General features: G+C 32.1%; 2 protein-coding genes across 5 annotated transcripts; both read right to left on the bottom strand.

Moving 5' to 3' along the window:
* Positions 1–1223: 1223 nt before the first annotated feature.
* On the bottom strand, positions 1224–6737 carry LOC137922745 (fatty acyl-CoA reductase wat-like). The gene is made up of 11 exons (XM_068765795.1): positions 6654–6737; positions 6287–6458; positions 5961–6051; positions 5201–5323; positions 4931–5055; positions 4689–4847; positions 4440–4549; positions 3465–3532; positions 2587–2779; positions 2126–2306; positions 1224–2049 (listed from the first exon to the last, which is right to left on the bottom strand). Exons 2-11 carry the CDS (start codon positions 6454–6456, stop codon positions 1695–1697), a joined length of 1575 nt encoding a protein of 524 aa, XP_068621896.1. The 5' UTR covers positions 6457–6458; positions 6654–6737; the 3' UTR covers positions 1224–1694.
* Positions 6738–11656: 4919 nt separating this feature from the next.
* On the bottom strand, positions 11657–22484 carry Ets97D (DNA-binding protein Ets97D). 4 transcript variants are annotated; one of them, XM_068765753.1, is made up of 11 exons: positions 22433–22484; positions 20790–20888; positions 19912–20033; positions 18995–19154; positions 18001–18163; positions 16929–17054; positions 15887–15960; positions 15457–15536; positions 15096–15237; positions 14292–14445; positions 11657–13334 (listed from the first exon to the last, which is right to left on the bottom strand). In XM_068765753.1, exons 2-11 carry the CDS (start codon positions 20881–20883, stop codon positions 13220–13222), a joined length of 1230 nt encoding a protein of 409 aa, XP_068621854.1. In that variant the 5' UTR covers positions 20884–20888; positions 22433–22484; the 3' UTR covers positions 11657–13219. The 4 variants fall into 4 exon arrangements, with proteins under 4 accessions (XP_068621854.1, XP_068621850.1, XP_068621851.1 ...); XM_068765749.1 differs by lacking the exon at positions 22433–22484 and adding an exon at positions 22146–22402; XM_068765750.1 differs by lacking the exon at positions 22433–22484 and adding an exon at positions 22146–22402 and having other exon boundaries at positions 19912–20030.
* Between the last annotated feature and the right edge of the window lie 1545 nt (positions 22485–24029).

Genomic DNA, 24029 nt, shown 5'->3' with positions numbered 1-24029 from the left:
AACAAAATTATAACAAGTTAGGTATTCTACACTCCCGAACCTTGCATGCGCGCTGCTCTATCTCGCCTGCCTGCCAATTTAATTGCCTACACGATGAGCTGTGACAATACTCTCGTTTATCTACAAATCTGTTCATTCCAGATTTGATCTTCAATTGAAATATTTTTTGGTTTTGAATGATATTTCTCAAGAAAAAAAGACATTGTAGTCATGTATTACAATAAAACTGGTCATTTTAAGAGAAGGAGTTTTAAGGATATGCAATTTAAACTCATAGATATTTCGAAATTGAAAAAATACTGTATGGTGTACAGTTTTTGTTATTTAAACCTGTATATAAAGTTTATAGGAATACATTCGGAATAGCTACAATTACAGACATATATTTAAAAGTTTCAATTGTTCTCAGCGATGCACAGTATTATGTAAAATATTTTTTAGAAAGAATAAAATTTTTATAAACTTTTTTTACGCAACCGTAATAATTCAATCTGTAATAAAAGGCAATAACACCATATAAACATCTAAAGTGTATTATCGACCAGTAACAGCCCAAGTAAAGGACACCACGAGGAGGCCCTTGAGCCTCGAAACCGCGGGATGCAATTTCCACTTGGACAGCAGTGAAAATCAGGTAAAAAAAGTTTGTAAGCAACTTCAGATACTAAATATGTTAAATAACTTTAAATAGAATTAAAATTTGTATACAATGACATAATTTTCATATTAAAACAATGTCAATGAAAACTTCAATAAATCCGAAAATAAACCTAAAGATTCTTGTTTGACTCTGGAAATATCATCAATAGAGACAGACAGGCCTTTTCGTTGTTTCAGTTAATTAATAGCATTCATTCACGGGTAATGTATTGGGTTACTATATATACTTTTTTTTATTTTAAAATCGATCTTTGATAAAGTTATCAATATAATACTCAGTTCTTAAGGTTGGTCTAGATATTCGTAATTTTAACGCTCGACGGCTAATTTTAAGAAAGCGTACGAATTAAGTGGTAGTTCTTTTCAACGTGTTTATAATTTAAACTTTACAACAAAGATAGGTAGTACTTATTAGCATAGTATGTAAATAAGTACGCGGATACTAATGAGGACCCATTTGTTGAAAAGCAAACATTAAAACATTGGAAGCCCACGCCGTGCAGTGGGCGTCCATCGACTGACACGAGTAAACAAATGAAACATTGCAAAGTGTTGCAGACAGTAGTCTACGTGCACTGGAGTCCGTACAAATCTTTATTAAATAAATTAATACCAGACGATACAAGAATAACAAGTTTATTACTTCTGTATTAGCTTTTGTAACCTATTGTTCCCTTGTTTCCATTTTTTACCACTAACTTCAATGTTCGCAACCATTTTTTTACAAATAGCGACCAAATAAAAGTTTTTGCTAATTTTTAAACGTTGTTTTATTACAATTTAATTCTAGTACAAATTCACGTCTTCTATGCTAGCCGTGTAAGCGTGTCAAATCGCAGCATTTACATGTGCGCTTCTTTGTAATTTATGGTTATTCATAACAAATGATACATTTGTTTATAAATAAATCATATACAATATTCAAAAGTAAACGAGTATAAGTTTTGCGAGCCTAGTAATTTGTCAATATTAAATAAATTTAACAAAACAGATCTAAAGGTCAGAAGGATTTTAACAACCTTGAATCAAAGAAATTAAATAATTATGCTGAAAGTTTTGTAAACAAAAGAAAGAAGAAGATATAATAAATATATAAATAAACCGAAAATAATGTACGTCAATATTTTTAACACAAATTGTTTTCTTTTAATATTTGTGCTATCTAAAGTTTCATCCTTGATTATGTATTTACGAACGCCTGTGGTCCAAGCTTTGAGCAATTGTTCGTTGTTCACCGTCGCCATGTCACAATTAAAGATGTCGCGGTCAGTTTTGCCCATGCTATTGTGCAAACGGAGAGTGTTATCGTCTTGAAATTGAAAATCGCTGTTTATGAAAAAATCTAACACAGAGTGCAATTTACTTATCTTTTTATATATTTTTAGGAACCTGAAAAATTGATAAATTTTTATTAGCTGTCATTTTAGTCTTACCAAATAATTTATTTATTAAAAAAAAAACTTACATGGGAGGCTTCCCCATTACTCTTAATGCTATGTCTACAAAGAATCCAGGCACGTAATGTAAAAGCCAGAAGTATATAACATACAGAAACTTGCTCGATGTTACGATAGCGAAGCAGTACCACACCGCCTGTGATGATATTGCCTCTCTTCCGAAAGTGTTCATAAATTTAATGTAATATTCTAAAATCAAATAAGAGATCTTAATAAGGTAAAATGTTAGGTATATAATCTGTCAAGTTAATGGATGTATATATATTGTATTTTTAGAGCGCTCAAACCGCTTCGCCTTAAATTTTACTGTAATTAAACCTCCTCAAGAAAGTCAGCCCGAGCCTTACAACACAATGGTAACTTCTTTCCAATATATGTGCCAGAAAAGCGTCCAGATGTTATACTAAATTTTAATTCTGTATATTTATATAAGTGATTTAGTATAATTTTTATTAGTAATTTTATTTACCCCAATCGAAAGCATTTCGATTATTAACGACGTTGTATATCCTTATTTTATCATAGTTCGACTGCTGTATGGTTGTCTCCCGACCAGCCACTACTGTCACGTTGGTAACGACATCGGCTGGCACTGCGCATAATTTTACGTCTGTGGTCGCCCTTAGCACATGAATAACGCCAACAATAGTGCCCAAAACCACCTAGCAAACAACAAAATATGAGTTATGATATAACTTATCAATACTCTAATCAATACACTATATATAAATCAATACAGGTTTTTCGCTATATTTTTTATATTACGATCATTTTTTTCTATAATAATATCTTTATTCGTCAAAACACAGATAACTTCGAACAAAGCGACCACCATACTTTTAATACAAGAACAAGAGCATGTAACACTACATTTTAGATTACTTAAAGTTGATTTATCATGGGATTATAGAAATTTTTATTTTATTCCCGTTAAAAATCAAAGTTTATGTTAAGGCAAGGTTATTCAGTAAAGCATATCGCTGTATTAATAACTAGATAGGTGATAAACATGCCTGGGATTACATCATGTAGAATTTGATGTGACAAATAGATGGAAATAATAAGAAAAAAATTGTAAAATTGCGGCTACAATAATTACTATCAAGTTTCTTACTTTTCTTCGATAGATTCAACAATTAAAACAGGATAGTAATCTATGCATGAACACATATTTATATGTGCTTTGAACTAATCTCTTATGTTTTATAAAGCCAATTGTAAAAACAGGCTTTTCAAAAAAACCTCTTTTGTGTCCGTATAGTACGCCCTTCACTAGGCTTCCATGTATGAACTAAACATCGCCAAAGAAGCAATTTACATCATTGCAAATACTATAAAACTACTTACTCCACTAGCACCAAATACATTGTTTGGATCAATCCAGCCAGGCATTGGCTCCCGGTACGAAGACACCACTGTGAAATTAATATAAAGTAATCAACTATGACATTTAATTATTACAATTCATTCACGAGTTCATATAAACTAACACAGGCAGGTTGAGGTCTGAGTGCTTAGTATGGCATGAGGAGCAAGCTGGCGGAGATGTTCACGATCTGTCTACCGAGCTACGTTCCCGAAGCCTTGAAACATGAGGCGCGTTTCATCCTCTTCGGGAAAGAAGTCCTGTTCGCCTACTGACCCGTATGCCTCTACTGCGACTACTTATTCGTAATCTCGCTTACTATGCGGTTCTGCTTGTCAATCTCCCTTCTAAACTAAGCGTCGACTATTACAGCGACACTATGCTGGTGGTCGCTGGCAAAGACAACTTAGAGAGGGCCAAAGGCCTCGCCGAGCTTGAGATGAAGGTCAGAGTCGCGGGTGTTAAATGTGGGAGCCTTACACTCTGACTGACTTCAGCGTTTCTATGGCGGACAAAGGATCGATGTGGTCTAGAACCATCGTGTTAGTACTTCCAGAGTTTTAGGAGCGTGAACAACGCTGTATAGTGTACCTAGGGATTATATCTCGAGAATAGAACAGTGTTCAGGTCTGTGATGAATATAAAAAAGTTCCTATGGAGATACCATAGTCCCGAACACCTGCAAAGGGCAACCACCGAAAGGAGTTATCGTGAGTATGGTTCACATAACCCTGTCTTTCCCCCAAAGACAGAGTTTTTCAACTATACATAAAATTTCTACCCGAAACTAAATATATATAAATACAGGCTATCCCTGAACTGGAGTCTATCCAGTCGCTGCCATGAACGCTTTTTTTTAATAGTACTATTTGCATTTCTTACGTTTCTGCCTTGCTTTGATTTGATAATTACCGTATTCTTTTGATTTGAAACATATGTAGAAAAACCATGTTTACCTACAGCGGGTCTAACGATACAAATAGGTAAATCTTGTCCCTCGGAACGTACTACTTGTTCAGCCAATGCTTTTGAGAATGAGTAGTTATTAGGCCAGTCTTGTTTTAATCTGAAATTATAAATTAAAGACAGTTATTTGGACTTGAAAATATAAAGAGGCACGTAAAGGACAAAAAAAATTTCTTGAATAGTAACAATACTATGGGTACAAATATTATAACAATTAAAAACACATAAATTAGACATACATTTTTGCCATTTCATTCAGCTTAGTTTCCTCAACGGTTTCAGCGAGTTCTATCATAGTGCTATAAGAAATCGGACAGTCATAAAACAGCTCTTTGACTGGTAAGTTTACACGACTTCTGGTAGCATGCGAAAAGGCCGTCGACACGTGAACCACAGACCTGAGCAAACAATGGTTCGAGTGAAATAAAAATATTACCAATACTAGAGTTAAATTTATTATATTTCCAACACTAATACTTGCCTTAAATTTTTACAACATTTTGCAAGGCGCAAAAGCTCCCTGGTCCCGCGGACGTTGATTAATGTCACTGATTTTATTGTTCCATCAAAACTGACATTCGCAGCGGAATGGAAAATAACGTTGACCTTCAAATAGATATTAAGACATACGTAAAATTAAATCATGTCATAGATTTTTTCAGTGTTCGATAAACAATTTATAACAAGTTCGTAGAAGTCTGGCGTAACATATTTATCGTCTTTTATGTGAAAAGCAATCGACTAACTCTACCTGCTCAGTGATCATGATCCGATCATCTTCACTCAGTCCAAGTTCAAGTTGGCTGACGTCTCCCGCGATTGCCAGCACATTCTTCACGAACTCCGGTTTGTGTTTGTGCAAATAATCGAAAACCTGTGTGGGACATAAAAATCACGATTGTAATGATTGTAAAATACGATTGTAAAATACGACATGCCAATAAATTGTCGAATGATACCAAAACTTCAGTATTTTTCTAGTACTGCATTATAAAGTTTTTTTGCCATATTTTACTTTCTTTAGGTACGTTAACGATTTTAATTAAATTAAATTTAAGTTAGACTATCCACGAACCAGATAATTTTAACGAACATAATTTGAAAATAGGTACCATTTTTGAATATTATTTAATGCCTATTTTTAACACAGTTTGCGTAATACAACAATAAAAAAAACACACAAATTTACAATTTTATAATTCAATAATATTCTATGAACACGTCTTTGGAGATCGAAAAGTAATATAGCTTTCTTAAGTTAAAATCACACGACTATAGTTTTAGCAAATTTTTATTTTTAATCAACAATATATTCACCTACATTATCAACAACCTTTTGCCATATAGTATACAAATTTTAAATGCCGGAGCGGTAAAAATCATCGGTTTTTCTATAAAATATGTAAACAGAAACGACATTACTTTCCGGTTGAATAAATTTAATTAATAATTGAGTTACTTGTTAATTACACTGACTAATCAACAATAAACATAAGGAATGTAAAACTCACAGGATTACTTATTATTTCGTCAAGTCTCTCTTGCAAACTTTTATTTTTCTTTGGTCTTAATAGTAGAAAAACTTTATTTACATTACAGCACCTTCAAAGAAAAAAACAGACTACAGTAAAATTTCCGATTAATTTGATTAAATTAAAGGCAATTTAATGCTGATTTATCAACATGAATTAAATTAGTTCAAATTTCTGCTTATTAGCAAATATTAGAATGTGATTAATAAATGTTTTTTTTTGGTCGAAAACAATTTTTATTTATTTAATAAAATTTCCATTAAATTAATTACATTCATTGAATTTTAGTGACAAACATTACTTACCTTATCAATTTTTCGATAAGATTTTTTCCGACGAAACCGGAACCACCGGTGATGAAAACATTGGCACCGGAATAAAACCTTTGCACATCTGATTCGCCGCTTTCTACGGCTTTTGTTATATAATTATTCCTTAGTACTGCTTCCCTTTCCAGATTTAACAATTCTTCCATCTCTACAATAATACTCAACGCATAAAGATTAAATTTTTATAACTTTAGAAAATTAATTGATAGAATTAAAAATAATGTCACTTTTATCCGTATACTTCAACAGTAGCTACAATTATCTAAGTGATATATCTTCCACACTCGTATTTATTAAATTTATTCTTAATAATACAAAGCTTATTTAAAAAATAATTACTCACCTATGTTATTAAGTACTCACTTGTGTAAGACACGAGTACGTTGGATAATAATGCCAATAAGAATCACATAAGCGCACGTTTTATATTAGTACAGGATTGATTAAAAAACAGCGTAAGTATTGTTGCTTTTTACATATTCATTTGTTGTTTAACTATTCAGAATGAATGTATTAGTTTTAACACGGTTTTTGGAAACTTATTTATGATTGATTTGATTAACGTACTTTATTAACTTTTTATAGTACTTAAAGACTTATTCACGTAATATTTCTGCCAATTTTTGGCATAAAAATGTTTTGATACCATGTATTATCTTATTTCCGCCTTTAACCGAGAGATGATTTAATACACGAAAATTTATCTATCTATATATAAAAACAAGTAATGCATACAAACAAACAATTAGCATTAAGACTTTTATTTATTTTTAAATGTTATTAAAATTACTACTTAGAATAATTAGTAGATCGTAAATATTATATACTCAAGTATTTTAATGAATTACGTAGTTTATAGCTTTATTTAATGTTACTCATACGTTTATACTCATTATTATCCACTTGTGATCATAAACTATTACCACTTGTGTTCTTCGATAGAAAAATGCCAGAAGAATTATTTGAGTGAAAATCAATAAGGAGTCCCTTTCCTTTATACTTGACATTAAGGACACTGAACAAAGGCTTCCATACACACACCTCCCATCGGTTCTTTTGGAAATCCATAGGCGAGGCCTGAGTCCAATAGGTGAGGTATTACCGGTTAAGTGATAATGATGGAGATATATATTCAACAAAACATTTATTGATTATGAAATATAGAAAAAAAAATTATGCCAAGCTTGTGTTTTAATTTAAAAATCTGTTATTAAATCTGATAAACACAAAGTAACTGTGGTTTATAACTTTGCACTACTTTTAGATAAATCTAACTTTGTACAAAACTTAAGTTCAAGCATAACGCACCATTTACTTTAAGGTTGTAGGTGCGGCCGCCTACGCCCGCCTCCTCGTACAGCGCGGGCGATCCGGGGCAGGATCCGTATACCAATTTCGATCACAGAGTACTCCTCGCTCGGATTCTGCGAATTCTCACACACTAGACTCTACACTCAGACGAGTATAAACGGGACGGGTATTTTAGTTCCGCGAACTCAAGTGAAAGCTGCATATAAGATTACGGGCTAAAACAAAACTCGTCCGCTCACAAAGCTGGAGTAGTCATGGCTGTAGTCAAAAAACGGACATTGAACGAGTGGAACTCCTATACTCCTATGAAAAAATAATTTGATTTTTTATGGGCAAAGTAAAGAGTTTTGTAATAGGATACCAGAAAATGTTAAACCTTTCTATGGTATATTTTTAAAAAAATTGTCAAAATATTGTTTATTAAATATGTAGTTTTTTAAATCGTTTCAAAAAATTCTAGGTTGAATTTTTTTCGCCTGTTATACGAACAAAAGGTGGTCTCATGTTAACGTTAATAAGAGATGTAATTGAACGTAGATTGAATAATTTTTTTTTAAAGTTTCAGCTATTATATGTACTTACATTATATTTAAATATTCTCACGCCATTACATCATTGTCTACATTAAGTTAGCCGCATAAAGCAAATGTGTCGATGAAGGCTTCGCCTAGTTCAGATACACTAATAAATTGCCAGGTATGTAATAATTTAATGTTTCTTTCTTGACTCGGCAGGGCTTCAGGAGCCCCGGGGCTCACTCTACATACTAGTTGTACAGGATGAACAGTCACTCGCCTACAATAACATAAGAAGTGGCGAAAGGAACTCCAGAAATACCTCTATCTAGAATGATCGGGGATGTGCGACTCCTTTGATACAAGAGCCGAGACAGTTTTCGGTTTTCAAACGGCTGTTTATTTCCTGTCATTTTAATGAAATCTTTATAACACAGATTTTGCTCGCAAGCGATTGTTAACATAAAATAATAGTGAGATTGTTGAATATTTTCCATATTAAAAATCTTTTTCGATAACTATCACATATACCAACATAATCATTTATAACAATTATTTACTCTAACAATAGTTCTTCTGTCTTTAAAGAAGTAAAAGATAAAATTACTTTTACCAAAACTTTAACAGGAAATTACTCATGTATGAAATTAACATTTACGTAATAGACGAATAAATGTAAAATGAATTAAGTGCATTAACCTAAAAAAAAAACTGGCTTTATTAGCTGTAGTTCGCTCACACAAAAAGCATCGTGGTTTTGACTTTATTATACTGGTCAAAATTTCAGATAATTATAAACTTTCTTTGAAAAAAAAACCATGTAAAAAATGTTGTATTTTTTGTTTTATCTCATAATAAAAATACTTAATGGATTATAACGTGTTATTGGAATTTATAATGTCGTGAGGTTGATAAAGCGTAACTTTTAACATAAGGGCTCCAGCAATAATATGAGTTATTACAGTACTGGCTCGCCGAGCTCTTAGAACGCTTAGACGGGCTCTCCACGGACTTCTGCATAAGCTGTCACACAATAATGGACCGTCATAAGCGTTCCACCATTACGTCAAATTCTATCACGTTACTTAACAATAAATCACTAATGTACTACAGTTTGAAATCTGTTGGTCATAGCGATTGGGCTGCAAGACTGACAGACCATTTTCAAAATAACATAAAGAAATCGTTATTACAAAGAAAACCTGCAAAGATCTTCCATTACCTTCTATTAAGTATTAATTAGAACGTTCGAATAGTAATTAGAGCTAAAACATCACCGGTCTGTCGTAAAAAACGACTAAAAAGGGCGTCGATTTCGCGGGCGTCGACAATAGGGGCCTGCATCGTCCACTCAAAGCGAACCCGAGAAAGGCAAGAACTTTCTTCTTTCTAAGACTTCTTACTTCTTCCAAAACTTCTTTCTTTCTAAGTGTCAGCCTGTCCGCGGATGTGCCTTGGGACCGTATTCAGTGTGATTCACCAACGCCTCCAAAGGTATAGAAAGTGATCACCGAGGGAATTGTATTCGGTAGATATCTCAGGTAACCGTGTCCTCCCAGAGGGCAGGGTATCTTGTATATATCCAAATGATTTCTCTCCCGAAACGCAAAAAAAAGTATACTAAGCTTTAAATTTAATGTAAATTCGAACAGTTTATAAAAATGAATCAATATTTTAGGATAACTGGGTAAAATTAAAAAGATAAGACAATTGATATATCACTTGTCAAGTGACAATCATATCTCGTCACATAATTTTTAAACCGTTAACTAACAAGGAAACTGAAGTCTTATAGAGAAAAAGCTTATATATCAATAAGTAACAATAACTTTCAATAATATTTAATAAAAAGAACTGTCTTCCAAGAGCAGGGAGCCCGCCAACAGGACATAAGAAACTCAAGAGAGAACCAGTACAAAACGACAGCAACAACTACGGAACGAGGACTGTTCCGTCCAATAATAATTCTTAAGTCATATTAAGTCCAATACAAGGGACTCAGAAACATTGTAGTCGACTCTCACAGACGCCCCACATAATATCCTAATGGCACAAGAGAGTGGGCAAAACTAGTAGAAGAAGAAATTTAAATATTAGCACGCGAACTTCCTATCTAGCCCTGTGACTAATGAAGCTGTAAGAAATTCAATTTCAAAATATCTTTATTCAAGTTGGCAATAACATGCACTTTTGAATCGTCAATTGTTTTAATATTATAAGCAGCAAGCTACCACCGGCTCCGAAAGCTGATCTGCTGATAAGAGCTGGCTAGATGTTCAACAGAAGCTCTATTAAAATTATTAAAGTACATTATAATATCAACCACGTGAATTAGTCGACAAACCATGTTCCTCACATTTCGATCAACTAAAAACTCTTGAATGCCATAATAAGATTTATTCAATAAAATACTTCTAATTTTAGATTTGAAACCAGGAAAAGGAAGGTCTGAGATATTTTGAGGATCTTTTACATATATACGTTGAATCAGACCAATGAAAGATTTGTTAACTTTTTATGACGAAATTTAGGCGTTACGTACGAGTTTTTACTTTTTACCTCTTTGTATTTTTATTATTTTATTCATCTTTATATAATTATTAAAATGGACCCCGCTATTGGAAGCCTCTCGCTCTCCCTTATCATATTTATGGGACAAGGCATTAAAACCTAATTATAATGTTTATAATTCTTAATTTAAAATACTTCATAGGTTTCTGGTTTGTTTATTTTAGCTCTATTTATTTCACATTAGTATCCTTTTCCTATTCCTTTAATTTCTTATCCAACCTATTTTCACCTTTATTCCTATTATTACTTCTTCAATTATGGCTCTACAACATTTTAGGAACGCAGGCCTGTCGTCGTCACTGGTCATCAGTGAGGCGATACTGTACTCTAATCTTTTTTCCCACCAGGAGATCGGAATCGCACCGAAGTCTTCCAAATGCGGGGCAGTTGCCCACTGGGTGCATGCACTTATCGTGTGTCAGCGACTAATTTTTAAATTATGGGGCAGAAACAAGGCTATCAACGTCGACATCTAACAAGCTAGAAAGAAAGCAGGAAATGTAAATACCAAATAAGTTTAGTCTTTAAAGGTAATATGTAGCGATTTTTTTATAAATAAACAGAACGTCATTATGTTTTCAATGTATTCTAATTAGTATAGTCCTTGACCACCTCGACAAAGGTAAATTATTCCATTTTATTTAATGATGAATAATATATTAAGCGAAGATTGACTTGTCTTTATTTTTAAATATATGCAAAACTTCGTACTTGCTGAAATATTTTACGCTCCTTACTATTACTAAACATTATTAAAAAATAACTTCAAAATAAATTATATATACTACTACTTTACTCACCCAAAGAGACACCCGCAGATAGATTCATTGCATTTTTTTGTGACAATTTTTTTAATAGATTTGTTTTTAAGACGTTTGTATGTAAGCCGTTAAATAATACAGACCCATTAACATAATAAAATAAACTTTATTTGTACAGAAAGTCTTAATACTAAATAAATATCTATTCTTATATACATCGTTATAATGACTATGCACAAAAAATGTTTGCCGCAATGGAACAATCCATTGTATTACACATACGTTAATAACCTATTAAGTATTCCTCAATCACGTCACATTTTAAACGGACATATTCGACCAAGGAATATTAGATAAAACAATATGCCTGTTAAACACCTGTTTCCAAGTTATATATACATCAAGAGATTTATATTATGATATGGCATTTCAAAAACAATGTAGTGATCTAAAGAAATATGTCTAAATCATATCGATTAATTACTTTATAAGACTAGATTTACATTATCTAATGCATCCTTTTCGGTGTTAGTTATTAAATCTGTTATTAAAAATAATAATTTTCTGAGGATTATAAATGATTGTAATGATCTCATATAAAAAAGCTATTTTGACTTTAACTTTGAAATTAACAATCACCATCATCATGTTAACCGGTAGATGCACGTTGCAGGGCATAAAGCCCCCGTCAGAGGTCGCCCACAATTACCGGTCTTGCATTCAGCGATTTTCCGCGACCTTGACTATGTCGTAGGTCCACCTAGTAACAGGCCATATTGCAGCGCAAGGCGATGATCAGGGAGCCAGTATGCTGATGGAACGGAACGGTTGATGCTCTACCAGTCTCACCACGCGCAAAATAAGAAGCAATATAGCGGTGTGTCACTATCATACATAATTTAACAAATAAAATATTTTTGTTATTTCCAACTGCTCTAAAATATGTAATTTTTCATCCCTCTCGCACAGATAGATATGATTATCCGTCTCGCTCGCCCATTCGCATTAAAGATTTCTTATGTTAGACGTGATTATCATATTAAGCTCACACTTCATCTTTAGGTAAATATTTATCCAAATATTCGTTCTCCGATTTTCACCGATTGTTTTTGATTATTCTTGTCTTCGTATATATTTATGTTTAAATATGTAATCGCGTAATGTGTATTAATATCTTTCAACATAACAATTCAGTTTGATTTTAGTACTTTTTGAAATAATTCCAAATACTTTTTCCAAATGTAAATGATCAGATTTACTTTAGTTTCTTCTCACTAACATAATTGATATAATACCTTAACATGTCAGTACATCGATGCATTTTATAATGTATGCTTTACGACCCACCGCTAGGCCTACCGTACTATTCCAATTCGGGTTAAACCAAAACCAGAAAATAAGTTAAATTTATTAATTAAAATTTAGATTGTAGGTAGTAAATATACAAAATACTTTATATTCTTATGAATTATGAATAAAAATTACTAATTTTTACAAACTTGTTTCAGCGATGTAGCAAAAGAACTAAAACTTAATAGTATTAATTCAATTTAAAAACTACGCTGTCCTTGGCAATACGGCCACACGGCTTATTTTGAAACATTGAATCTTATATGGAACACTTGAGTGGCTTCCATTGCTTAAAAGGTTCAGCGAGTGATGGTTCACCGGTGAGCCGGGTAGCCTTTTATGGAAATACTCGATTCTCCACAAGGCGTTCAACAACATCAAATATTTGGTCATTTAGATTTCTAACTCTGTACATCTTCATCCTTCGACTCATGTACTTCTTTCACGAGCTCCGCTAATTCGTCTGCTCCGTAGCCCAGCAATTGGCGTAGGTCACATACAAACTTGTATACAAACCTATTGGAAATAAAAAAAAAAACAATTTATTACACAACTTATAGTTTTAAAAATATTGTCTGACAATTAATTTATTAATTACTTTTTACAGATAGAATCACTAATAGTGACCACTTGTATATCTCATGGGGGAAAATGCCAGAAATGACATGACAGAATACTCTAATTATATACAACTTCCATACAATGGTATAGTTCAACTTAAAGCGACGAGGGTTCCAAACTCATCTTTTTATATGATTTGGGACGCAGTCCACAACTCTAGCCCACTGCTCACACACGGTTGCTAAATTGCCCAATATTTTCTCTTGATTTTGTCCCTACTGATTATATACCACCTTTTACGGAATTTGTATCAGTTGTTCATCTTCATATTACGCTCACTGAAGCCAGAGGCCTCTTCCAAAGATCGACTCGATGACCGGTTTTGCGCTGCCCACATTCAGCTACTTCCAACCTTGACTGTCGTTTGAACGAAAACTTGTATGCCTCTACTAACTGCCACTTGGTACGAACAATTCTTAAAACTACATTTGTGGTTTTTATATATATTTTCTCAGTGAAAAACTAATCTATATATTTACACTTTTTTGTACACCATAGACAATAGAGGAAAAAAAGAAACAATTCATATGGTACAACATGCATTCTCATGATTCTCACCTTTGGATGGAGATGAGAGACATGAAAAGGGCAGTTTAGGGTGTATGTACTACTACATCACTATACAAACAAACATGTATACAAGAATATTTAATATATACATATATATATATATGTATATATATATATATATATATATATATAGATGTGGAAAAGGTACTACATAAATAAGTATAAATAACAGATGCTACACCATAATTATAATATATAAATTATAATTTTAGAAGCTAAGAAAGTAATTTTTTACCATTTTTTTCTCTTTTTCTTTATATATATAGATAAAATTTTATGTACCTTTTTCCAGCGACCTTAGCTATCATATCACCGTCATAGTAGTATCGAAGAGCCCTGGAGAGCTTCTCGTAGTTCATGGCTGGTTTGTGTTTACGCGCGCCCCAAAGTCGCGCCACCCGTTCCGGCTCCAATAGTTTGAATTCGCCTTCTGTACCTGCAAAGGAACAATCAAAAATGTTAATTACAAAAAAATCTGGTCAATTCATTTATATTTGAAGTGACAATAACACCCTTCTCTCATATTTCTTTTTTAAAATGATAAATTTTTTAATTTGTTTTCATTATAATAAACAACAGTTAAATAATCCTCGTATATGTTTTTTTCAACATGTTTTCTTCCTAGAGAGACCTTCCCTTTACTAAGAAGTACTACAAACCCCATTCCTAATGTTTTAGAAATGCCAATGGTGTGTGTTATCTAATGAATGTTATAAACAAAAAAAAATGTAGCCGTTCAAATTAAAACCGAATCCCGTTGACACTTTTGTAATGTTCATGCACAAAGATACTCTTAAATAAATTCAATTCAGATTGGACAATAAGAGGAAATCTATTAAACCTTCGGTCCTAGGAAAGGTGATTTTACTCAGAACCTTTTCTATCACCGCTTGTGAGCAGTTAAGAATTAATTTTAAACCCCTTGAAAAATTTTCTTATCAATATATAATCGTACTTGAGATGCCCTTCCGCCGCGAGGGCAAAAATATTGTTGTGTTGGACTCCCACTTGCTAAAACCCCACGGTCTTCTAAGGAATACAGCAATTTTTACTATCCAGTAACGTTGAGCATGTAGTTACACCAACCATGCCACCGTATAACGTCGAAATACTCTGCGCTGGTTAGGAGTTCCAGGAGGAACTGCCACAGCTGTATCTGGCCATTGTAGCCAGTGCGGGTCGTCGCGTACTGGCACATGTCCTCTTCGTTGCAATCCCGCAGTATCATCTGAAATTAACCAACCTTATCAACCAGGAACCGAAATATGTATCTTCTTTTTCTTCTTTTCAGCCGTTATACGCTTACTGCAAGGCATGAGTCTTCCCCAAAAGATCATCATCTTCATCATCTTCATTTTATTGGAGCCAGATAATTAAACATAAGAATTCGATAAGATATCATCAAACAATTAATATAGGACACTACCTAAAGAAAAACATTACACACCTGCTTCGGTTTTTTCTTAATAGCAGATTGCGGCATTTCCAATACATGCTTCACAGTTTGTTCGTCATTTTGTACCACGGCTGAAATACATAAGCTCTATTTATAATAAGAATATTTAATTGTTAAATATGTATATATATATACATAAATATATATATATATATATATACATATGTATATGTGTAGGTTTGTGTGTGTGTATATGCATATAAAACCAAATGTTATTCAATTACATCTATAACCAATTAGCCTGTATATTAATTTACATAACAAACACATAACAATATCCATTGATTTTTTAAAAAGTTTGTAGTACCTGACAATTTAGGTGTTGTTTATCATGAAATAATTTTGATCCAATAAATCTTGTGTTTAGTTATTAAGTATCTAAAACTATAAAGTTTAAACGAATTAAATATTAATTACTCACCAATAAATTTACACTTCCTTAAAAGTTCAAAATGAGTCCAGAATAAATCCCCCGGGTCAGATGGAACTTTTTCTCTGTAATAGATAGATAACTCATGTATATGTACAAAGATTTGGGTCAGGAAAAGAAAGACATCCGTAAAAGAACCAAGGTCACCGATATTGCTTGAAGAATTGCTAATCTGTAATGGGTGGCGGTGCGGTCACAACGTTCATCAGTTACACATTGCTCGTATAACTGATGACAGTTGGGGCCGAAAGGTTCTTGCGTAGCAACTGCGACGCGTGAGACACGTATTAAAAAATCGCTGTCCGTCTCTTACCGAAATAATCAATGTTTTTTACATGCTGTCTTTAAATGACACCCATATTGATAGGGTAATGCATCCAAATGGATGACAAAAATTCTTTGCCTATTTATTGTAAATATTTACATCAATAACCATATAATAACATACCAACAATAAATCCTATTTGACAATCTCTAAAAATAAAGTATTAGATATCATTTTAATTTTAAAAAGTTATTAAAGAAAATAGTTTTTATAATACTTAAAATGCATGTAATTATTCGAGATTATAATAATTTTAAAACATACAAGTTTGCCCGAATTGTATGGTCACTTCTATTGTATATCCTAAATTTCTGTGTGGTAATTAATGTGCTAAGAAAATAGAATGTCAATCTTTTTACAAATACTATATAAGAAAATATATATTTAATATTGAATATATGACAAGTAATTATGCCAAGTCATACTAAAAGTTATAGTTTAAATGTAAGATTTTAATTTTCATTCAGTTTATTTATGCCTACTTTTAGTTTTTTTTTCTTTTCTGGGACTATAACCCATACTAACATATCAAAAGGCAGCACAAATTCAATGGTAAGTAGTATTTTGTATTTTAATCAGTAGTACAACATTGTACAGGGTACATTGATCATCTGATAATTGATATCATAAAGTGGGTACTTTCTCATCTCACCAAAGAATTACAAACATAATACAAATACAATACCAAATAATTACAATAAAACCTACTTAAAGTCAACATTCAAAAGGGCACACAGCTCTGTCCCGCTAATATTCCAGTCCGATAGCTTTATGCCAGTCAAATTGAACTGACGAACTGCCCACTGTATCCATAACTTGACGTGTTGAATTGACCTGGAAGTACAATAAAATAGCTTTAAATACATTTTATTCTTATAATTACACAGGTAAATAGAGTTAATAATAATATTGTAAAAACTGAGTTATCGATGAGCAGAGGTAGCTCAGCGGTAAAGGACAGAGACTTGCTATCGTATATCTTCGACTTGCGCTTTGATTCAGATTTTATGCATTAATTTTATAGGATTGCCACTGCTCACATGTTTCTAGATGATTTCCATTAGCGTCTTCTGCGTTCTGTAATACCAGACTGCGATCGCCAACCTACTTACCAAGCGTGGTAAAGTATATTATAGTCTAATATATCCCCCATAGATATTTTTGGGGGAGGGCTATGCCTTGTGGGCTGAAATGATGATAAGGCACCCACCCTTAAGATAATGTTACATAGATATACTCGCCAAATGTAAAATTATATTTCATAATAAATAAACCAGTATTATGTAAAGATATAAATAAGAACAATACTATATAATATATATGTAAACCCATCTTTAAATCTCTATAATTATAATTTTCACAATTATTACAACCGTTAATATTTTCTATAGCTTACACGTAATAATAAAATCCTCTTTGAAAAAGCGTTATGTTAACTCTGTCCGGCGAATAAAGTATAGACGCAATATGGAAATAAGAAATGTTTATTGTGACATCACACGATTTTTCATCATCATCATCGTATTAGTCGATAGACGCCAACTGCAAAGCATTGGTCTCGCCTTTCCTAAAGATCGCCACGATGGCGTCATGCGCTGCCCACATCCATCGACTTTCCGCGACTTTAACTATGTCGTCGGTACAGTTAGTAAACCGTAATTAAGTTTAACATAGTTGTCAGTACAGTTTTAAGTTGTATATAGCATACCAGTACAACTGTGATACCAAAATAATCCTCTTATTTCTAGGACAATGTAAGACCAAGGTGTCTATAACTCACCAATCAGCAGGATCATCTGGGATAGGAACCCTGCTATGATCAGTGCGAAATTGCGTGTCGACCACCCATTTAACAGCAGCTGCGTGAGGTTGTGTAACATCTCCCTCCACGGCCGAAGGTATTTCTATTGCTCCTATTGTCATCTCCTCCACTTTCATATCAACTAAAATAAAAACCACACAAAATGTTCAAAATATAAAATTTACAATTTATCCCATTTAATTACAATTTTAATAAATGAGAGATGTTAGACCCATACAAATGAAGTAACTAGATAATGACCTCAATAAATCCAAGTTATGAATCCTAACATCTTTAGAATACAGTATATCATAATAATCAAAGTAGTCCACCAGTTATAGGCCATACTTAAAAATGTAACAGCTAATCAGAAATAATATGATTGGTATATTTATGTCCAAAGAAACATAGTCATATTTGAAAAAGTATGTCTATTTGAACAGTATGTTTGTATTGTTTAAAAAGAAAATTTAATAAGAGACATAAACTGCTTTTGTAACTTGCACAACAAGAAAACCTTGTTATGATTATAAACTAATATCCTTTTTTAAATATCATGAAACATATGAATTGTATTGGTCACCCGCATAACAATGGGGAAGAATTTGCTAAAAGATTAGCTGCAAGATCAGATCAGAAATGAGTAAATCCGCAAAAGAATTTAGCCCACCAACATAGCTCGAAGAGTTGCTTGTCTGAAATGGCTGCCACTGGGGTTGAAAGGTTTTTCCCGACTTGCGACCACGAGCCGGTAGACACAAGATGGCTTCCCATTTAGTAGAACAGATTTAGGTAAGGTAGCAAGGAGTCCTAGCACACAGCACAAGACCAGTCATTGTGACGATCTTTAGAAGACGATTACATCTTGCAGTAGGCGTCTTTTTCCTGACATGATTATGATATGAATTGTAGTTACTTTAATTTTCAGGTCATGATAAAATTTTTTTTTGAAGGTATAAACTTTTGTACTTACACTCATTGTCTGACTGCTGAGGCAACTGCACCAACTCCTCATCAGGTTTAAGAACATCCAGAATGTTTATCTTTTTCTCAGCTGGCTTGATCTGAACATTCACTTGTACCACTCCCTCACCTCTTATACATTGTTCTACTAGGGTTTTGTGATTTTCCAACTGTAACAATTTTGGTAAGTATATCAAATTATTAATTTTATTACTATGATAAACAATTATTTTATCCACTATATTAATCAGAGATTCCTAAAATATATTATCTAAAATTAACTAATACCTCAGACTGTACTTTAAAATACTCCAAGAGTCTTTTAGTTATTTTTCTTTCAATACAAAAAACTTTTATTAAAAAAGTTAAGTTAGTAGTTAAAAGAGTAAATCAAACATTGTTTTCTGTGCCAAAAGTTTTCATATTGTATAATCTTTTGCATGCTTATTGTTTTTATTAACACAATAATAATAAAATAACGTGATAAAATAACATAAGAATTAGTAATATTTTAGGAGAAAATTTCAACACAATGTTATACATTCTTACAAAAATTTGATACACCTAAGAACTTAGTGAACTCAGAATTTAAACTACTTTAATTCCCAAAACCATTTTTCAGGGTCTAAATTGGTTTCTCACTTTGGTAATCTTTGATCTAAGTGTTATCCATAATTTATTTCAAATTTATTATACAAAGGATATGTGGGAGGATGACCTTAAAGCTTATTCTTAATATATATGTATATATATATATCTTAATAGAGGAATGTTGGAAGAGAGATTTGTCTTAGAGACAACCTAACAAATCAGAATTTGATTTCAAAATGTAAAATATAGTTGTTACGAGATAAAGGCTTGTTAAGATAAATGAATTATTATAATTTATTTGAAATTATAACTAATGTATTTTAAAAATCGATTTACCATTTTAGCATCTTGCAACCAAAATGTATACTCAGATAAATCATCTCCCAGCCTTTGCTCCAACATGGACCGAAGTCGTGATAAACTGGTCCTAATGTCCATCAATTGCACTATCACCTCTTCTGGAAAATGAACTTTGTATTCATAACATAATATATGTATATGTATAAACTGCCAGATGAAAAATGTTTAAAGAATCATTGAATATATTTCTCCATTCCGACATTGAAAATTTGTATACTAGATGGCAAAAGGTTGTTGATAATAAGGGTCAATATATGGTTGATTAGAAACAAATTTAAAAATTGTTAAATATGTAGTAGTGCGACTAATTTAAGAAAGCAACATTACTCTCCGGTCCCCCTAACATATCTTCCACATCATATCAAAGACCCACTCATTCTATGCAGCAAGTCCCCAGATGTAGCCTAACAACCAATGATATTCTTTGGTTGATGTAAAGCAAGCATAGTATGGAGGATGCTGTTTATAAGTATTATTTGATGCAAATGGATGCTTCACTGGACATTCACAAGAAAACCACTGGGATAATAAAAATTGTTATTGCGAACTATGACTACTGCATGTTTGAAAAGAAACCTAATCTCAAAAACTGTCTAATACTTCGTTTCTAATGCTGGCTCTAAACACCAAAAAAACATAGCTGAGATCTGCAACCCCAACAGGCAAGGATATATTTTATTTAAGTTAACTCATGAATGCTTACGGAAAATATTTCATGACTCTAAGGATAGCTAGCCACTATCTAATATCTAGACTAGCTAATATTTGGATATCATGCACAAGATCACATCAGGTTACCCAACAAAGAAAACATTACAAGAGTAATGACCAAAGAGTAATATCAATATACATACCGGCAGAATCATTGCTTTGCATAGTGTCTTCATCTTCAGGTGTATCAGAGAAAACTGCTAGGGGAGCTGACAGTATCTCACTTCCTGGCTGCATAAGACCTGTAATAGTAATAAAAATATTGTTTAATACCAAGATTGTGTTTATTTACTACATATTTCTGTTATTAATATTTTGTACTTTCACATATTTCACAAAATCTACTAATAATTTAATTGTTATTGAAGACAGCTACGGTAGGCCTCACCAAGTGGACTGACAACATAGTCAAGGTCAAGAGAAGTCACTGTTAATACAGGCTGGGCAAGACTGGTCATTGTGGCAATCCTTTTAAGGAGGCCTATGCTTTGAAGTCGACTTTTATCGACTGACATAATGATGATGATTGCAATTATCTCTTAGTTGTACTAAATGGATGAACATTTAAAAATTATAAAAATTCCCATAAAGAACATTTATTTACTCAAAGTTTTTGAGTATAACATATACCTAGACTATATTCAGGTGTCTTATTTTTTTATCAACAGTGTCCTTTTAAAGAAAGAACTTTTGTTGAAAAAAATTCAAGAATACAAGTGGGTAAGTGAAATAGTGCTGTACCTGCTTTAACAAGTGACAAGTGAGACAAGCGAGGCAACAGCCAACACCATACAAAGATGTCACAATAAACAAATTTACAGATACACATCTAATTTAAAAGGTTAGTGAAGTACTAAAAAAATGAAGGTATTACATGAAAAGTAAAATTGACTTCATTCACAGACCAAGCATCACCAAGTCCATCTACCCACATAAAAACTTTTGTTAAAGTTCTTAATACCTGTGCATGATAATATCATACAATATTTTATTGGGGCATATGTATTTGATACCCAGTACACAGAAAATATTCAGATACTTATATTTATTAAGAAATTACAATGAATAGTACACATTTCATAACTTGTAATGTTAAATATGACTTATTGATATCTAAAACAATAATGACAGAACGCAATAATTAATATAATATTCCAAGTAATTAATACTAATTAAGTTTAAATGATATTCCAACCTTCAAATCTAATATTTTAAAATAGTAAAAGATTTCTACGGGATATTCCAATAAAGAATCAGTGTGAGGTAATAAACAATTCTTAAAATTACCTACTGCCAAAATTAACTTATCGAAATACTAACATTGGATAGTAGATAGAAAATATGTTTTAACTGTTATGAAATTTTTGTTTATTATACTGTTATATTGTTTGTTATACTGTTATGAAATTTTTGTTGTTATTAAATTAAAATTAAAAACTGTGTACAATAGTAGAAACAGTCCTAAATTTTGGCAAGGGTTCCTTTATAAAGTTACTTACCTAAATCAGACTCTGTCACGTATTGAGGAATTATAGATAGTGGATCTGTTGATTCAACATCTTCGGACTCATCTCCAAAAGTATTTTCAACACTTTCCATCTTAATTGTACGAACATTCAATAAATCGTTAATATCAGATACCTCCATCGTGAATAACTTAACAATAACAATGTTATTACAGTTATATCCTTCACACCAAACAGATAAACGTAGTTAAAAAGTTTTCCATACAAAACTTATGAAAATGATTACATTTGAAAAATAATAGGAAAAGGAAATTGGTTACAGTTCCTCTTCCGCGTGCGCCAATATCACAAATTCATAGACATTGCAAGATACGAACAGTTTGACGCAACATCAAAATCGATTTTTATGCAATGGACTTACTCATTCGATTATTTTATTTCGCATTATTTTTTTAAAATAAAAAATAATAATTTAATCTACTTTTATTTAAAAAAATAGTTAATAATATTCAGTGTTATTTAATGGCGATGTCTTATATATAGTGTTATTTAATGGCGATGTCTTTGATCTTATGTTTAATTTGATTGGTTGTATTTAGTACATATCCGCGCTGTTAAAAACTATCGAAAAAAATATGTTATATCCCTTCGCAACCTGACCTCACAGACACTGAAAAATTTCAATGTTTCAAACATCGATAGGTTTTTGTATTGAGACGCCTACAATATCCACGATCCATCATTAAGAACCAAATAATAGCACCCAAGTTCTGTAGGCAAGTGTTAATAATGTTATGTTTGTGTTTAAAAACTATGACGTCCGATATTGTGATGTATTTATTCAGGTCAGACAACAGTGTTCATCAAATATATCAGTGCAAAAATCTAACTATTAATAAACAAAATACGCGAAACATAATAATAAATTTAAAACAAAAAAAAATAATAACATTTTATACCAATATGTTTATTCAATAGGAAAGTATTATTTAATAATTTGCCGACTCTATTGTACGTTCAAATAATGATGAAAATTAAACGTACGATTATTAACAACGAAATCTGATTTTATTATTCCAATATTCCATAGTCGATATTACTTTAAATCAAAGCATACCATAATGGTATGATAATGAATAGTTCTAATCGTAGGTTATATTTTCAAAATAATATCTTAACGACATGTTTTGACTCTCTCCGCGCGGGCCCCGCATTGGCGGCGCCGGCTCGCGCCCACGTTGGCGGCAACAAAATGACGTCACGACACAGAACGCACACTCAAGAGTTTTCATGATGAACGTTATTTGTTAGATGAATTAATAATGTAACCTCCATCTCGACTTCTTCCGGGAGAACAGTCGCGTCAATCGGTCAGAAGTTGCAGGATTATATATAATAATAAAATAATAGTATTAACAACGTAGTGTAAAAAATGTTTTATTTTTGAACAAAAGTTAATGCACAATGAAAATTAAATGCCGCTACGTATAAAATTTGTTTAGCAAATATTGTAGAAAATATTAAAATGGACGATAGATTAATGTCAGAAGTAGATATGAAGGAGCATTTTTTCAATAACTTAATTTCTTTTTTGTTATTGGAATCTTAATCAGAAAATACTTTATTTATGATTGAAAAATCATAATTACTAACAATTAACACTGTATATTCAACATTTACGGTTACATAGAAATTTGATTTCTTCAAAATTAATATCTTATTTATTACCTATATTTTCGGCAATATTTTTACAACGTTAATTATTTACGTAATGACAAACACGTTTAAAAAACTGAAAAAATAAATGTCATTTTTTCCTTTTTTAATGACAGAAAATCCACACGTTTACTTATACATAGCTTAATACCTATTTCTTTTAAAAACAGCTCTTAATTTTTTAAAGAAAAATACAGGAGC

The sequence above is a fragment of the Battus philenor genome, unplaced genomic scaffold, assembly GCF_028537555.1.
Source record: "Battus philenor isolate CCGP_79_NKW_IND1 unplaced genomic scaffold, ilBatPhil1.0.hap1 SCAF_20, whole genome shotgun sequence".
NCBI lineage: Eukaryota > Metazoa > Arthropoda > Insecta > Lepidoptera > Papilionidae > Battus > Battus philenor.
This window is presented reverse-complemented; position numbering and strand designations above follow the sequence as displayed.

Coding starts and splice junctions, on each gene's coding strand:
- Ets97D (XM_068765749.1), bottom strand. CDS start 22,293: ATGGAGGTATCTGATATTAACGATTTATTGAATGTTCGTACAATTAAG. Junction 20,889..22,145: donor CGTGACAGAGTCTGATTTAG/GTAAGTAACTTT, acceptor TTACTATTACAG/GTCTTATGCAGCCAGGAAGT. Junction 20,034..20,789: donor GCAAAGCAATGATTCTGCCG/GTATGTATATTG, acceptor TTCATTTTCCAG/AAGAGGTGATAGTGCAATTG.
- LOC137922745 (XM_068765795.1), bottom strand. CDS start 6,456: ATGGAAGAATTGTTAAATCTGGAAAGGGAAGCAGTACTAAGGAATAAT. Junction 4,848..4,930: donor AAATGTTGTAAAAATTTAAG/GCAAGTATTAGT, acceptor TTGTTTGCTCAG/GTCTGTGGTTCACGTGTCGA. Junction 3,533..4,439: donor TATCGTTAGACCCGCTGTAG/GTAAACATGGTT, acceptor TTAATTTCACAG/TGGTGTCTTCGTACCGGGAG.